General features: G+C 37.2%; 1 protein-coding gene across 1 annotated transcript in view; it reads right to left on the reverse strand.

Annotated features, from left to right (window-relative positions):
- PIK3C2A (phosphatidylinositol-4-phosphate 3-kinase catalytic subunit type 2 alpha) overlaps window positions 1-17,041 on the reverse strand; it is a 109,611-nt gene that overhangs the window by 64,947 nt on the left and 27,623 nt on the right. The window contains exon 3 of the mRNA XM_003781141.3: window positions 4,009-4,112. Coding sequence (XP_003781189.1) covers window positions 4,009-4,112 — 104 coding nt within the window. The remainder of the gene's footprint in view (window positions 1-4,008; window positions 4,113-17,041) is intronic.

The following is a 17,041-nucleotide window of genomic DNA, read 5'->3' on the forward strand; positions in this document are numbered from 1 at the left end:
TTTTTTTTTTTTGAGACAGAGCCTCAAGCTGTTGCCTTGGGTAGAGTGCCGTGGTATCACTTATTGTTCTTTGGCAGGCCCAGACTGGATTCAATGGTTTATGTGGCTGGTGCCTTAGCTGCTTGAGCTATAGTCACTGAGCCTGTAACTAAACTTTTTAAACATACAAAATCAAATTATTAAAATAACTACTATTTTAATAAATTATTCACTTTAAATATAATAGACCAGGTAAAGTATTATTATGGACGCTCAAAGCTATACATTGCCACTTGATGTTCCAAAGTAACTACCTATAAAAAGAATTTTTTTCCAATTCTAACTTTTATTTTGTCTAAAATTTCCATTTCCCTATCAACCCCAAGAAAGGTTTTGTTTGTTTAACGGTGCTCCACAGTTCAGGGAATTTAATCCCTGTATTCATAAACTAAAAACTTTCATGGTTTATTTTCCTACTGTGTGCTCAATCAAGCTAAAACTCTGTTATAGTTAGCCAAATCAGGCAAAATCAGAAGGATAGGAAATAGGATAAAACAAAAGATTAAGGCTCGGCACCTGTGGCTCAAGCGGCTGAGGCGCCAGCCACATACACCTCAGTCGGCAAGTTCGGATCCAGCCCGGGCCCGCCAAACAACAATGATGGCTGCAACCAAAAAACAGCCAGGTGTTGTGGCAGGTGCCTGTAAGTCTCAGTTACATGGGAGGCAGAAGCAGGAGAACTGCTTGAGCCCCGGGGTTGGAGGTTGCTGTGAGCTGTGATGTCACAGCACTCTACCCAGGGTGACAGCTTGAGGCTCTGTCTCAAATTAAAAAAAAAAAAAAAGGGTTAAGAGGTTTTAATTGAATTAACACCTTAACATTACTTTTTTTTTTTTGAGACAGAGTCTCACCATGTTGCCCTCAGTAAAGTGCCGTGGCATCACAGCTTACGCAATTCTCCTGCTGCAGCCTCCTAAGTAGCTGGGACTACAGGCACCCACCACAACACCTGCTATTTTTTGTTGTTGTTGTTGTTGCAGTGTGGTCAGGGCCAGGTTCAAACCTGCCACCCTCGGTATGTGGGGCCACCCCTTAACATTAGAGGAAAATATAGTCAGCATTGTTTAGAATAAAATTAACTAAATGCAGAGCAGCACCTGTGGCTCAGTGGGTAGGGCGCTGGACCCAAATACTGAGGGCGGTGGGTTCGAACCCAGCCCTGGCCAAACTGCAACAATAAAAAAAGAAAGAAAGAAAAATTTAACTAAATGCAGAGATGAAGTCCTTGAAAATATCTAGGAAGTCCTTGGGGACAAGATTCTATTATAGGACACGAATATTAGATCTAAGCTATATATGAAAGAAAGAGACTAGAAAGCTATTCAAGAAGACAGGTGTAGAGTATAGTTTCTCATCTTATCCTAAAGGACCACAAATGTAGTGGCAATAACTCCTACTGGTACTTAACATTTGTCTGAACTTTGTCTGGACCTATAACTAGTAAAGATAGAAAGCTTTGTAAATTATGATTAGCGTGAAAGGAAAGAAAACAAGAACTAAAAATCAAAAAATTCAGCAATAATGAAAAACATTCTGAATCAATGCACTTAGAACCTTAAAATGAAAGAGATCCGTGAGATCAGCAGTCTAGCTCTTTAATTTCACAAACAACAACAAAGCCTGGAACTAGCACTAAACTCAAGTCTGTTTTATAGTAATCTTCACTATAAACAAACATCATTCTGACAGTCTGACACAAATTTCACTGCTGAATTTAAATGATTAAAAAAATAATTTTATGAGATTTTAAAAAGTAAAGAACTGGCTAATTAACAGTATAAACTCCCATTTTAAAAATCCACTGCAAAAACAGAGCCACTAATTTCTCCAAAGGATATCTCCTGACCCCAATCTCCATGGCCACAGGGGAATAAGAGAAGTCCCCAGAACGTGGCATCAAAAATACTTCGACTTCTTACTGCTCTGCTAAGTATTTGTTGCAATGATAGTCTCCTAATGAAAACAAAATTATCAAAAAAACCCTCATTCTCTCTTTAGTCCATTTGAGGTTTCATATTACATAAGCCTGAGAGAGAGAATAAAAAAATCATTTTACTAGCTGAGTTTGTATAAATAATTCTAAGATTCAAATGAGGAAAAAAAGCAGGTTGCAGCAAACCTAATTTCTCAACCTGCAAAGCTTAAATGCAATAGTTACTTGACATAGGCTAAAAGGAAATGTACAGGGCTTGTTTGGGGAAAAAACTAAATATATGACAGATTATTTCCGAACCATTAAGGTAACAGATTATTTCAAACCATTAAACGCACATAGGTAAAAGTATAAACACGTAGGCAATTTATAATATGTGCAATTTGTATATTAAGTCATCTACACGTCCCTTCCATTTTAAATGTCTCCTGAAAAATATATGCTAAAAAATACCGTTAAGGAATAACTGGCTAAAAAAAAAAAAAGTAGCTCTACTGATATTTTTCTTCCCCCTAAGGTATTCTGAAGAAAAGAAATGCTGGTTAAAAAATAATCCAAAGACAGAGTTTTAATACAACATTACCAATGGTCTAGAAAATCTAAGTTAAATATTAATAAGTATCTTAACATTGAAATGATGTATATACTCAGAAATGATCTGGGAACCCCAAACCCTACTATATTTAAAGCATACTATACCACACGGGGGAAAATGCTGGATTCAGAATAAATCTCCCAGTGGTAATCTACTTTACTTTCTTTAGATAACAGAGCTCATCCTCCTGGCCACAAAGCTTACTGTTCTATTCTTGCCTTCTCTGACAGTTTACCACCTGGCTGGCTAAGACGACTCCTTTCCCTCTCGGCTAAAGAGAACTTCAGAATATGAAGTCCTAGTTATCAGCGGCTTTATTCCCTGTCTTCTAAAGTCTCACCTACAGTAGAAGAAAACCCAAGAAGAGAAGCAAGGAAAGAAAAGTGAGGAATGGACAAGGAAAGTTGAAGGGAGGAGGGGGATTTAAAGGATGAGTTCCTGGATTTCGCTGTTATCGGACTCTACCCCATCCTTCCTCTCTCTGCTACATGAGTTTGAGAGCCAGGATGTGGCATTTCTTAAGATGAGTTTCTATCACTTATAACAGAAGTATTACTAATACAGTGACATAATGGAAAGAAGACACACTTAACCAGAGGCAAAGGCAATCTGGCCCTGTTATTGACTAGCTAAGTAAACGTTGTTAGCTTACCTCTCTGAGTCTCAGTTTCCTCATCTGTAATGAATATATTTAAGATTGAGAGACTATTTTATAAATGCATTTTTCTAATCTTCAAAAAATATATTTACTCTTCTAATCTTGCCTGCTAGATCTGTCATCTCTTAAATAAGTAAGGACAGTATTTTGAATGCTTGAAAATGTATGTCAAAATTAAGTCTCTCCAGGGGAGTACCTGTGGCTCAGTGGGTAGGGTGCCAGTCCCATATACCAAGGGTAGCGGGTTCAAACCCGGCCTGGCCAAACTACAACAAAAAAATAGCTGGGCATTGTGGCAGGCGCCTATAGTCCCTTCCCAGCTACTTGGGAGGTTAAGGCAAGAGAATTGCCTAAGCCCAGGAGTTAGAGGTTGCTGTGAACTGTGATACCACCGCACTCTACTGAGAGCAATAAAATGAGACTGTCTCTAAAAAAAGAAATTTAAAATAAATAAATTAAGTCTCTCTAAAACAAAAATAGGCATTTTCTAAGTGTACCAAATCTTATAAGTAAACCATATTTTTACTATTCAATAGAGTATGAGAAGTCTTCAGTCTGACCTCAATTTTCTCTTCTAAGTATTCAGAACCATAACAGGGAAGGACTGTTCAACTGTACTTTGTATTAATGTGCCCATTAACCATTTGACTTAAAATTTTAGTCACCAGAATAATTATAATTTTTAAAACATTAGCATTATTAGCACTTAACTCATTTTCCAAGTTCATGGTTTAAGTGAACATTTAAAGAAGAATCTGTAATTTATAAAGAAAAATTCCTTACTTTGTAATAGATAGACAAAAAGCTGCCACCTCCTCATTCTGTACATCGACTTCCTGTAGAAGAGAACTTCCGGTTGGCAAACTACTGGTCCCACTGGGGTCTTTCTGTAATTAAAAAAGTGTTTTTATTTTAAAAGTGAATTTTTTATTTTTTGAGATAAGAGTTTCAAGCTACTGCCCTGGGTAGAGGGCCATGGCGTCATCAGAGCCCACAGCAACCTCAAACTCCTAGGCTAGGGTGACCAGATTTTAACATCGGTAAGGCAGGACAACATGGCTGGGGGGCGGGGCAGGGCAGGGCCTGACAATAATGCAAACTTTACAGTTCTCGATAATCACTTCTCAGCAATTATTTGTTATTATTACAGTTTAACATTATAAAAATAACAAAAATAATATAAAACTCATATTCTGGCAAATAGCCACAGGGCAGCCGAAAACCTAATATTCCCTTCTTGTTCTCCCACCCGTTGGTGCATTCTTTCCAAAAATCGAGACTTTTTTTAAAACGCCGCGGGGCACGGGACAAATTGTTGGAAAGCGGGTCTGTCCCGCCAAAAGCGGGACGTCTGGTCACCCTATCCTAGGCTCAAGTGATCCTCTTTCCTCAGTTTTTCTCTTTAGTAGAGATGGGGTCTCACTCTTGCTCAGCCTGGTCTACAACCCCTGAGCTCAAGCAATCCACCCTCCTTAGCCTCCCAGAAGGCTAGGATTACAGGGGTGAGCCACCATGCCTGGCCCTATAATATCTATTGTTAAAAGTGAAAGATCCCCCAAAATGATACATAGCAGCACAACACAAACACATTTTACTGAAAATACAGTAAGTACAAAGCTATGGAAGTAAATAAGTCTTATCAGTGACAAAGTTTTAAATTATGGATATCTCTCTTTGTAAAAGTAATGCCAACTAAACCTTATTTTAAGTTCACTGGTTTTACTTTCTCAAAAATAGAAAAGGGGTTAGTATTTGTCAGTAAGAATGTAATGCTAAAGACCTTTCCATTCAAAATATTCCTGAAGGCTCAGCACCCATAGCTTAGGGCGCTGGCCACATACACCAAGGCTAAGGGATTCGAACCTGGCTCGGGCCTGCTAAACAACGACAACTACAACAACAAAAAAAATAGCTGGGCATTGTGGCAGGTGCCTGTAATCCTAGCTACTTGGGAGGCTTAGGCAAGAGAATCACTTAAGCCTGAGACTTAGGGGTTGCTGTGAGCTGTGACACCGCAACACTACCATGGGCCACGTAGTGAGACTCTGTCTCAGAAAAAAAGGGGAAAAAAAGTTCAAAATATTCCTGAAATGAACACTTCAGAAAGTTAACAGCTAAATTAAATTAAAGGATTTCCCTATTTAAAGTAAATGAAGAGAAAAGCCCATTCCTCTAATAAACTGGGAATTCTATATATTCAACTTAAGGCCCCAAATTCCAAGAAAGCACCTGGTAAGGGAATGACTTTTAGGAATGAGTGGGCATTTTCTATGATAAAAAAACACACATAAACACATCCTGACTGTCTCTCAAAAGTTAAGTCTATATCTAGTCAAAATTTGTTTACAACATTTAAGGAGATCAATTCCCTCCAAGTATAGCCAGACAGCAGAGCCCAGTTAGAGGAGTTTTGACATACTATGTAAAAGTACCTGATTTGGCACAAATTTCAAATGTATTTCAAATGTAAATTTCATACTAGGTAAAAATACCTGATTTGGCATTTGAAATTTGTGCCAAATCAGGCACAAACCCAGGTATATTTACATAGCATACATTTACATTGTAAATACATTTGAAATTTATGCCAATTCAGGTATTTTTACATAGTACGTCAAAACTCCTCATAGTAAGACCTCATTTCTAAAAAGAAAAAATATTAAAATATTAAAAAAAATTTTAGGGCCGGGCATGGTGGCTCATGCCCATAATCCTAGCACTCTGGGAGGCCTGAGCTCACAGGTTTGAGATCAGCTTGAGCAAGAGAGAGATCGCGTCTCTAAAAACAGCCAGTGTTATGGGGGGCACCTGTAGTCCCAGCTACTCGAGGCTGAGGCAAGAGAATCAATCGCTTGAACCCAAGAGTCTGAGGAGGTTGCTGTGAGCTATGACACCACAACACTCTACCAAGGGCGACAAAGACTATCTTTAAAAAATATATATATGTGTATATATACACATTTATATATACATATATAAATATACATACATATATTTTGTATATACATATATAAAAATATGTATATATAAAAATATATATGTGTGTGTGTCTATATACACACACACACATTTTTTCCTTAAAGGTCAGTCAACTCTGTAACCAAAGACCTAACTAAAACAAATAACAAGTCCTGTGGAAACTCCTAGCACAGTTACATGTCCACTTCCATTTGCACCTAGCATTATGTCTTCAATATGTCCTCTGAAACCTAAAACTCTGGGGTTCTTGCTTTCTCTTTTGCGATATGAGTCAAGACCAATCTCTGTTAAGTTAAAAATATAATTCAGAATGCAGACTTCTTCACCAAACCAACAGAAAAAGTTCTTAATTCAAAGGGAAAAATGTCTTCAGTTTCTGTCTGCACTTGTGTTTTACCACACAGCTTAATACTATGGAATGAGGAACTATTCTTGAAGCCACTCATTTTTACTAAAAAAAGGACATTTCAGTGATTTTCTTAGTGTTTTATAATGCTGAAGCTTTCTCTTAAATTGTAAGAAAGTTTCCTCTTGTTTGCACTAATGCTACCTTCCCCATTATACTAACATCAAATCACAGAGTACCAATCACATATCAATTAATTTGTGTTACAGAACATGCACTGTAGCAAACAGACCAGAGTGCTCTAAAGAATGGGATTTAATATTTTCTAGCAAACCCTCCACTTTGATACTCAAAATTTGCCACAACCTAATCCAATCTTATTTCCCAGAACTTTCCAAAAGATGTTTATGTTCCAGTTTGTTTGAATCATATCCTGTTCCTGTAAAACACAAATCAAGCTATTCTGCCTCTGAACCTTTTCCCTTTGTCTGAAATGTCTTCCTCTTAAACTGCCCTCACAACATGTGTCAAAAATCTATTAATTTTTTAAGGCCCATTTATATGCCACTTCACCTGCCCTTTATGATTACTCAATGTGAAACAATTCTTCCCCCCAAAAAACTTCAAAGTGCTTAGTCTGAATCAAAAATCATATCATTACATCTTGTTTTGTATTTGTCCTTAGGTGAAAGCTTGAGAAAAATAGAATTTTGTTGAATTCTGTATTTTTGTAGAACTTTGTTTCCCATTTAGAAGGTACTCAATCATCAGCTGACTTTGTTGAATCATTTGCTCCTTTTAAAAACAAGTTAAAATTCACTTACATAAAGCCAATGAGTTTGCCATGGAAATCACATAAAATTTAAAGAATGTAAGACATTACATATTATAGTTCCTTCAGTAACTTCCTAAAAAGAGTAGCAGTAACTTTCATTAGTATTTGATTCTATAAAATAAACTTTTATAATTATTAGTATTATTTAAAAAATAATATCCAGCAATTACTGAGCATTTATTATGTATCAGGCTCTACAGTAACAAACTTACAGGCTCCATTCATTTATCTTTATTTATCAAAAAGCTAAGTATTAGACGGGTATTATTATTATATGGGAGTCATTTTACAGATGAAAAAGTGAGGCTAAGTTAATTGATTCACACAAGGTCATACAGCTAATGTAAGCAGTTAGAATTTCAACCCAGGCAGCCTGGCTTCACTGTCTCATGCTTAATCACTTGTCAATCTATCTCTCAAAAAAAGACTCGGTAAAAACACAACGTGAAGAACAACATTGTGACCTTTGTGGGAGCAATGTTGTAGAAAACCTGAAGTTTTGCTTGCCCCAGCAATTACCTTTCCACGATGAATGCTGTGCTTCATGTTTTACCTATTTTAAAAACAGATTGAGTCTTCTTAGTGCCATTTGTAGATAATTTTTTAAATAAGAATTGTTGCATTTATCGTAGTATCTCTCATAAATTAGGTCCTTCCTTTCAAGCAGATTATGAGTATGAACCAACAGTGACAGAAATAGATTATAATAACTAATAATCTAGTCATACATTAAGGTAAAAATGGAAGCTGAAAAGTTAACTCAAATGTTCTGTCCTCAAGGGTAAATAACAGCTGGGCTGCCACAGTACTTCACCTCTCACACATTCACACTTTGGGAAGCTTTTTCCTCCACTCCTTTTGGAATAAACATATATACAGAGAGTGCCAAAAAATGTGTACACATTTTAAGAAAAAAAACTATTAAAACTGTAACACTCAAGCCATGTTTGACTTCTGCAATTACAAGAGGTGCTCAAAAATGACTTGTACAGCCTCAGCGCCTGTAGCTCAGTAGCTAGGGCGCCAGCCACATACACCCATACACCAGACCTTGCGGGTTCAAACCCAGCCTGGGCCTGTCAAACAGCAATGACAACTATAGCAAAAAAATAGCCAGGCATTGTGGCGGGCACCTGTAGTCCCAGCTACTTGGGAGGCTGAGGCAAAAGAATTGCTTGCACCCAAGAGTTTGAGGTTGCTATGAGCTGTGATGCCATGGCACTCTACCCAGGACAACATAGTGAGATTCTGTCTCCAAAAAAAAAAAAAAAGACTTGTATACATCTTTTATTATCAGTATATATTGAGTATTACAATTTTAATAGTTTTCTCCTTTCTCAAAATGTGTATGCATTTCTTGGGCACTGTGTGTATACTCTCTCTATATATACATATTTATTACAGAGGTTGTACTATATATATGTATGACTACCCAAGGGATTATAACAAACTGGTCAACATATAGAGGTGGTTAACATAAGGAACTAGGCCTGCTATACTGATACATATATGTGGTACATGTCCTATCTATGACAATTCAGTCAACTTAAGGAGATGGTCAGTATAGGAACATGGTCAACTATAGAGGTTCTACTGTATATATGTATTTTTTTACATCTATTCCCTCACCCCATACTTTTATCCCACTCGTAAACTCTGCACAATCTATGCATCAAATCATCTATTTTCCCCATTGATCTTGCAGATTTTTCTTACGTGGCCCTCAAGGCTTTCTATTTTGTACTACATTTATACATAGTCCCATCTTGTCTCCCACTTTTGGCCCAAGTTCTTTAACAGTGAGATCTGCAAATGATCAATATTTGCAATCCTTACATTGTACACCTTCACACATTTTCAATGAATGAAAGAGATGTGATAATCAATAAGAAAAAATTGCCCACTTGGCACCTATGGCTCAAGCAGCTAAGGCGCCAGCCATATACACCTGAGCTGGTAGGTTTGAATCCAGCCCGGGCCCACCAAACAATGATGGCTGCAACCAAAAAACAGCCAGGAGTTGTGGCGGGCACCTGTAGTCCCAGCTACTTGGGAGGCAGAGACAGGAGAATCACCTAATTCCAGGAGTTGGAGGTTGCTGTGAGCTGTGATGGCACAGCACTCTACCCAGGGGGACAACTTGAGGCTCTGTCTCAAAAAAAAAAAAAAAGGAAATAGTCTCTTTGACAGTCTAAGAGATACTTTAAAGGTCTGCATCTGTGGGGCACAGACAGGGGATATCTATGTCTATAACTGTTCTATGCAATTACAGGATTAACAAATTCCAAGATTTGTAGTTGGCAAAAGACAAAGGACAGCCAATGGGTCCTTCCAGTCCAAGTTGTCAGGCTCAAATCCCAGAAAAGCTGATGTTTCATTTTAAATCCAAAGGCAAGAAAAAAAAATCAATATTCCATTTTGAAAGCAGTCAGGCAGTAGGGGGGGTCAGTTTTCAGGCCTTCAAGTAAATGGATGAGGCCCACCACATCAGGCAGGCAATCTGCTTTACCTAGCCTACCAATTCAAATGTTTTTTTCATCCAGAACACCCTCATAGACATACCCAGAATAATGGCTAACCAAATGTTTGGACACCCCACAGCATAGTCAAGTTGACACATTAAAATTAACTATTGTAGCATCTGAACCATAGAAAGCCATGATAGAAAGCCATGGGGTCATATCATTGGCAAGAGTCTAGATCAGTATATTTTAATCTAAGTATGCTGGATCCTCAAAAATAAAACACTGACCAAGGGAAAACAGTAAAAATTATTGAAGACAACCAAGAACAAGACTTTGGGAGAATGCCTATGTCTAAGGCTACGCAAAAGAAGGAGCCAAGGATCACTAGAGGGAAGGTAGGAAACATGTTTACCCAGGGCAATAGAAGTCCCAAGAAAAGAATATAGTCAACTTTTGAAAATTAGGCAAAAGGACTGGACAGTGAACCTGGTCACTGGATTGGCAATTAGTAACAATGTTACTAGAAAAATGAGAGTTTTTTTGGTTTTTGTTTTGTTATTAGAGACTTTATCGCCCTTGGTAGAGTGCTGTGACGTCACACAGCTTACAGCAACCTCCAACTCCTGGGCTTAGGTGATTCTCTTGCCTCAGCCTCCTGAGTAGCTGGGACTACAGGCACCCGCCACAACACCCAGCTATTTTGTTGTTGTTGTTGTTGCAGTTTGGCCGGGGCCAGGTTTGAACCTGCCACCCTCAGTATATGGGGCCAGTGCCCTACTCACTGAGCCACAGGCGCCGCCCAGAAAAGAAAGTTTTTGCAACATGATGGGAACAAGAGAAGATGGCAAGAGACTGGAAAGTGAATAATAACTTTGAAGAAGACAGGAACAAACCGTAAGAAGAAGAGATATAAAAGAATCAAAGCTTTAGAAAAGAGAAGAATTATCTCTTCCTCCCAAACCAGAAAGAGGAGGAAAATGTAAAGTAGGTAAATCCATACAATGGATGACCTTGACCTCAGCTTTAAAAAAAAAAAAAAAAAAAGGAAGAGAGATCTATTAGAGGAAAGATGACAGAGGTGGGTTTAGGGGTTTAAGAAAAGTGGTAAAGGTTTGAAATAATTTACAAAAATGTATCAGTACCGACCGCAAAGGAAAATGAAAATCTCAGACCATCTCCCAACTCCTCATACAAAAGATAAGGTCATGCCTGGAGGCCAAGTCACACAACACCTTCTTCCAAAAGAATTGAATAGTTACCACTGTCATCATTCAGTCAGATCCCCAGGGAAACAAAGACATCCACAAAGACTGTCCCCACATATAATTCATAAGGAAATTCTTTGCTGGACTCCTATAAACATGGACATGCAAAGTGTAACGGTTGGTGTGTAGACTAAAGTCTGTTCAATTCCACACAAATAACCTTGGTTATAAATTTATCCTCCCAGATGCAGAACAAGATCAAATCATTCTTCCACCTACCCAGAGATGCCTACATAACTGATTTTTCCATTAATATCTTTTTCTTTTCAGACATTCACCTTATCTTATGTAAAATGTAGATTTCCTGGGCACTAACCAAAGTCTCAGAAGAATGTAACCCTTCTCCCTAGCACCTACCTCTCTCCCCCCTTTTCTGAATGTCCACTCCCCTTACATATTGAATCTCTGAATTCTTTTTTGCAGAACGCAGATTACAGATGCTTTGTGGTCTGTGCTTTTCCTGTGCAGGTCTTTGAACTCTGGCTTAATAAGCGTCCATTAATAAGATCTTTGCCTCCATCACTTATTTGGGGTTGTCAATATTCTGTAAAGCACTTCAAAGAATACAGGAAGGCTTTATGCCTACTCAAGGTTCAGGCCACATTACCCAGAAATTAGATGAAACACAGAAAGCATTAAATTTTCAACAAATATACTTTAAGCATTAAATATATCTGTTACTACTCAGAACAAAGTATTTACAACCTTGTTTGAATTATTTTTATTTTGCAGAGACTTAATTGAGCTCTTCAAATATACTCAGCCAGACAATGAAAATATTTTAACTTTCCTTCTTCTCTAAAATTAGTGATAGACATTCTGCCAATTGGGAATATATTTACTATTCTGTTAATGTTAATTTAAGCTAATACAATGTACTTTTAGAAAGTTAATAGACACAGAACTTTGTAAAACCATTTACTTGAAAATAATTTGACCCATTACTAAAATCTCTGAAATCTGCTCAAAGTAGCTAAACTCACGGCTATTAACTGAAAGTCTGGTTTAAACTTAAATTGCCAAAAACAAAAAAGCAGTTTTAAATACTATGACTTTTTCTGATTTTGGTCACAAAAAATTTGAAGTACTTAGATTATCATAACAAAAGACACTAGAAGGAAACAGGAAGTAAGTTTGCTGAGTGAGAAGAAAAATACCAGAGTTGAGTTTTTACCACAAAGCACAAAATTCTTACAGGAAATGAACACTTAAGTATGTACTAATGGGCAGTGCAATTATTATTTCCCAACAGAAAGTAAGAACTTAAGAGAAAAGTCTATAAATACACAGGGAAAAATGATGTGTGAAAAATTAAAAGCTCCGTGTTAATGAATTGTACCACAGATTTCAAGTCAGCCTATTACTAGTATTCTATTCACCTCTCCCGTTTGATCTCCATCGAACCAAACTTTATCTTTGTGTACACAAACAAAATGATGAAATCTTAACATTATTAAAGGACTTAGAACTTTCAAGCATAAAAATCCTTGCTGTATTATTTGTAACAGGTGCACACCTGACAGCTGATCAAATGCTTCAAAACACTGTGTTTATTTACAACCCGAGAGCAACCATTATGAAATGGCTCTTTATAAGTCCCTATGTAGATTTAACCATTAACACCTGCCTCCTTGAATTTTCTTCCCCATCAGTCCTTGTTCTACTTTTTGGAACACTGGATTTTAAAATTAAGCTACTAAAATAAATAGATCAATTCACAGGAAAAAATAAAAACAAACTATTTTAAGCTTTTCTATATAATCTATTTTAACATTCAGTACTTGCTACCACTTGCTTCTATTAAAATCTAGCACAAAGTAATATATTTAATATATTTTATTTAAAGAATAATATATATATATTGAGGTACAGTCTCACTCTGTTGTCCAGGATAGAAGTGCTACGGCCTCAGCCTAGCTCAGAGCAACCTCAAATTTCTGGGCTCAAGTAATCCTCCTGCCTCAGCTTCCCAAGTAGCTGGAACTATAGGCGCCCACCCCAATACCCTGCTAATTTTGCTAATTTTTCTATTTTTAGTAGAGATGGGGTCTCACTCTTGCTCTGGCTGATCTCAAATTCCTGACCTCAAGTGATTTACCCGCCTGAGCTTCCCAGAATACTAGGATTACAGGTGTAAACCACTACACCCAGCCCATTTGCCTATTCTTACAAGAAACAAAATTTAGATCAATATTTCATCAAACAAAATACTTTGCTAGTTCCTCAAAAAGCAAAACATAGAATTAAAATTGCGACCCAGCAATTCTACTCCTACGTATATTCCCTTTGGGGGAAGGAGAGGTGATTCTTGGCTTAAAGTTTCCCTTTTTCCTTTCAAGTACATTAGAGAATGATTATTGTTATTCTGTTTAAAGAAACAAAACACCAGGGGACGCCTGTGGCTCAAAGGAGTAGGGTGCTGGCCCCATATGCTGGAGGTGATGGGTTCAAACCCAGCCCCAGCAAAAAACTGCAAAAAAAAAAGAAAGAAAGAAAGAAAGAAAACACCACCATTTAGCATTGAAATGAAACATTAAAAGAAAATCTCACATTATATTTATGATTTCAATTTAAAAAGTATAAATAGGTCACTTCATCCTAGTCAAGGGAACTGTACAAGAAGAAGACGTCTCGATTCTAATTATTCATGCACCCCACTTAAATGCTCCCTGATTTATGAAACAGACCTTGAATGGTCTGAGCAACATGATCTCCCATAACACCATAATACCTAAGAGCTTTAACACCCCTTTGGCAGAAGTAGGCAGATCATCTAAACAGAAACTAAACAAAGATACAAAGAACCTAGAACAAAGGAGCTTATAGGCATATACAGAACACACCATGCCAAAGCTAAGGAATATATTCTCGTCAGCCCATGGAACATACTCCAAAATAAATCATATCCCAGGATACAAATCTAACCTTAACAAAATGAAAAAAATCAAAATTATGCCTTGTATCTTCTCAAACCATAAGGCAATAAAGGTAGAACTCAACTCCAACAAAAATTTTCATCCCCACACAAAGGCATGGAAATAAAACAACTTTATGTTGAATGACAGTTGGGTGGAGGAAGAGATAAAGGAGGAATTATTAAATTCCTCAAATATAACAACAATGAAGCAACAAGCCACCACAACCTGTGGGCTACTGATAAAGGAGTTCTAAGAGGGAAATTTATCACATTACATGCCTACATCTGAAAAACAGAAAGAGAACACATCAACAACCTAATGAATCATCTTAAGGAAATGGAAAAGGAAGAGCAATCTAATTCCAAACCTAGCAGAAAAAAAGATATAACCAAATTTAAATCAGAAATAAGTGAAATGGGCAGTGCCAGTAGCTCAGTCGGCAGGGCATGGGCCACATACAGGGCAGCTGGTTTGAATCTGGCCCGGGCCTGCTAAGCAATAATGACAACTGAACCAAAAAAAAAAAAAAAAAAAAAAGCTGGGCCTTGTGGTGGGTGCCTGTAGTCCCAGCTACTTGGGAGGCTGAGGCAAGAGAATTGCTTAAGCCCAAGAGCTTTAGGTTGCTGTGAGCTGTGATGCTACCCAGGGCAACATAGTAAGACTCTGTCTCCAAAAAAGAAAGAAAGAAATGAAATTGAAAACAAAAAGAATCATTCAGAAAATAAATGAAACAAAAAGTTGGTTCTTCATAAAAGTAAATAAAATCAACAAACCTTTGGCTAGATTAACTAGAAACAGAAAAGTAAAATCTCGAATAACCTCAATCCAAAATGAAAAATGGGAAATAACAACAGATATCACAGAAATACAAGAAATTATCTCTGACTACTATAAGAAACTCTATGCCCAGAAATTTGACAATGTGAAGGAAATGGACCAGTACCTAGAATCATACTCTCTCCCTAAATTTATACCAAGAAGAAATAGATCTCTTGAACAGACCAATATCAAGCACTGAAATCGATGAAACAACAACAAAAAAAGCCCTGGACCAGATGCACCAGAATCCTATCAAACCAAAGAAGAGCTTGTACCTATACTGCAGAAACTATTCCAAAACATTGGAAGAAGGAAGGAACCTTCCCCAAAACATTCTATGAAGCAAACATCACCCTGATACCAAAAGGGAAAAGATCCATCTGAAAAGGAGAACTGCAGACCAATTTCACAAATGATTATCAATGCAAAAATACTTAATAAAATCTTAGACAACAGATTACAGCTACACATTAAAAAAATTATGTATCATGAGGAAGTAGGTTCCATCCCAAAGACACAAGGCTGGTTTAACATGCACAAATCCATAAATGTAATTCACCATTCAATAGAAGCAAAAAGAAAACCATATGATCCCTCTCAATAGACAAAGAAAAAGCATTTGATAAAATTCAGCATCTTTTTCTAACAACACTGAAGAATACAGGCACAGCTGAGACATTTCTTAAACCAACTGAAGCTATCTATGACAAAGCCACAGCAAATTTCATACTGAATGGAGTAACGCTGAAAGCTTTTCCACTTAGAATTAGAACCAGACAAGAATGCCCTCTATCACCACTACTATTCAACATAGTTCTGGAAGTTCTAGTCAATGCACTCAGGCAAGAGAAGAATTTAAAGGGCATCCAAATGAGGGCAGAGGACATCAAACTCTCACTCTTTGCTGATGATACGATCTCATGGTTACAGTTATATATAATCATATAGTTAATTATATGGTCTAATAGTTAGAGAACCCCAGAGATTTAACCACAAAATTCCTGGAAGTGATCAAGAAAAACAGTAACATCTCAGGGTATAAAATTAGGTCCACAAATCAGTAGCCTTTGTATATTCCAACAACAGCCAAGTTGAGAAGCTAATCAAAGACACAATTCCCCTCACACTAGCTTCAAAGAAAATGAAATACCTACTGAAAGAGGTGAAAGTCCTCTACAAAGAGAATGGTGAGACCCTAAGAAAAGAAATAGCAGAAGACATTAACAAATGGAAGAGCATACATGCTCCTGGCTGGGAAAAATCAACATTGTTAAAATGTCTATACTTCCCAAGGCAATCTACAAATTCAATGCAATCCCCATTAAAATACCAAAATCATACTTTGAAGAAATGGAAAAAATAGTTCTTTGTTCCATATGGAATCAGAAAAAAAAAAACCTGTATAGCCAAGGCAATATCTATTAATAAAAGCAAAGCTGGAGACATCATTCTACCAGGCTTTAGGTTATATCACAAGTCCACAGTGATCAAAACAGCATGTTACTGGCACAAAAATAGAGACATAGACATTTGGAACTGAATAGAAAACCAAGAGATGGGTCTTCTGATCTTTGATAAACCAATCAAAAGCATATACTGGGGAAAAGAATCCCTATTCAATAAATGGTGCTGGGAGAACTGCATAACGACATATAAAAGATCAAAGCTGGACCCACAGATTAAGTCACTTACAAAAACTGATTAAAAAAAAATTGATTTTATCCAAAAAAGATGGATTAAAGATTTAAATTTAAGGCATGAAATGATAAAAATCCTAGAAGAAACTGTAGGAAAAACTTTTTTTTTTTTTTTTTTTGAGACAGTCTTACTTTGTTGCCCTCAGTAGAGTGCTGTGAGGTCCCAGCTCACAGTAACCTCAAACTCTTGGGCTTAAGTGACTCTCTTGCCTCAGTCTCCTAAGTAGCTGGGACTACAGGCGCCCACCACAATGCCCACCTACATTTTGGTTGCAGTTGTCATTGTTGTTTAGGTGGCCCGGGCTGGGTTCAAACCCCCCAGCCTGGGTATATATGGCCAGCCGCCGTACCCACTGTGCTACATGCACCAAGCCAGATAAAAATATCTTAAATGCCTCTCAGTAACAGACAGTTCCCTGATTAGAGGCTTTTTATTTATAATCCTAGACAAACATTAATAGCAAGCAATTTTTCTTTTCTTTTTTTTTTTTT

The sequence above is a fragment of the Otolemur garnettii genome, unplaced genomic scaffold (genome assembly GCF_000181295.1).
Source record: "Otolemur garnettii isolate 467f Iridium unplaced genomic scaffold, OtoGar3 scaffold00001, whole genome shotgun sequence".
NCBI lineage: Eukaryota > Metazoa > Chordata > Mammalia > Primates > Galagidae > Otolemur > Otolemur garnettii.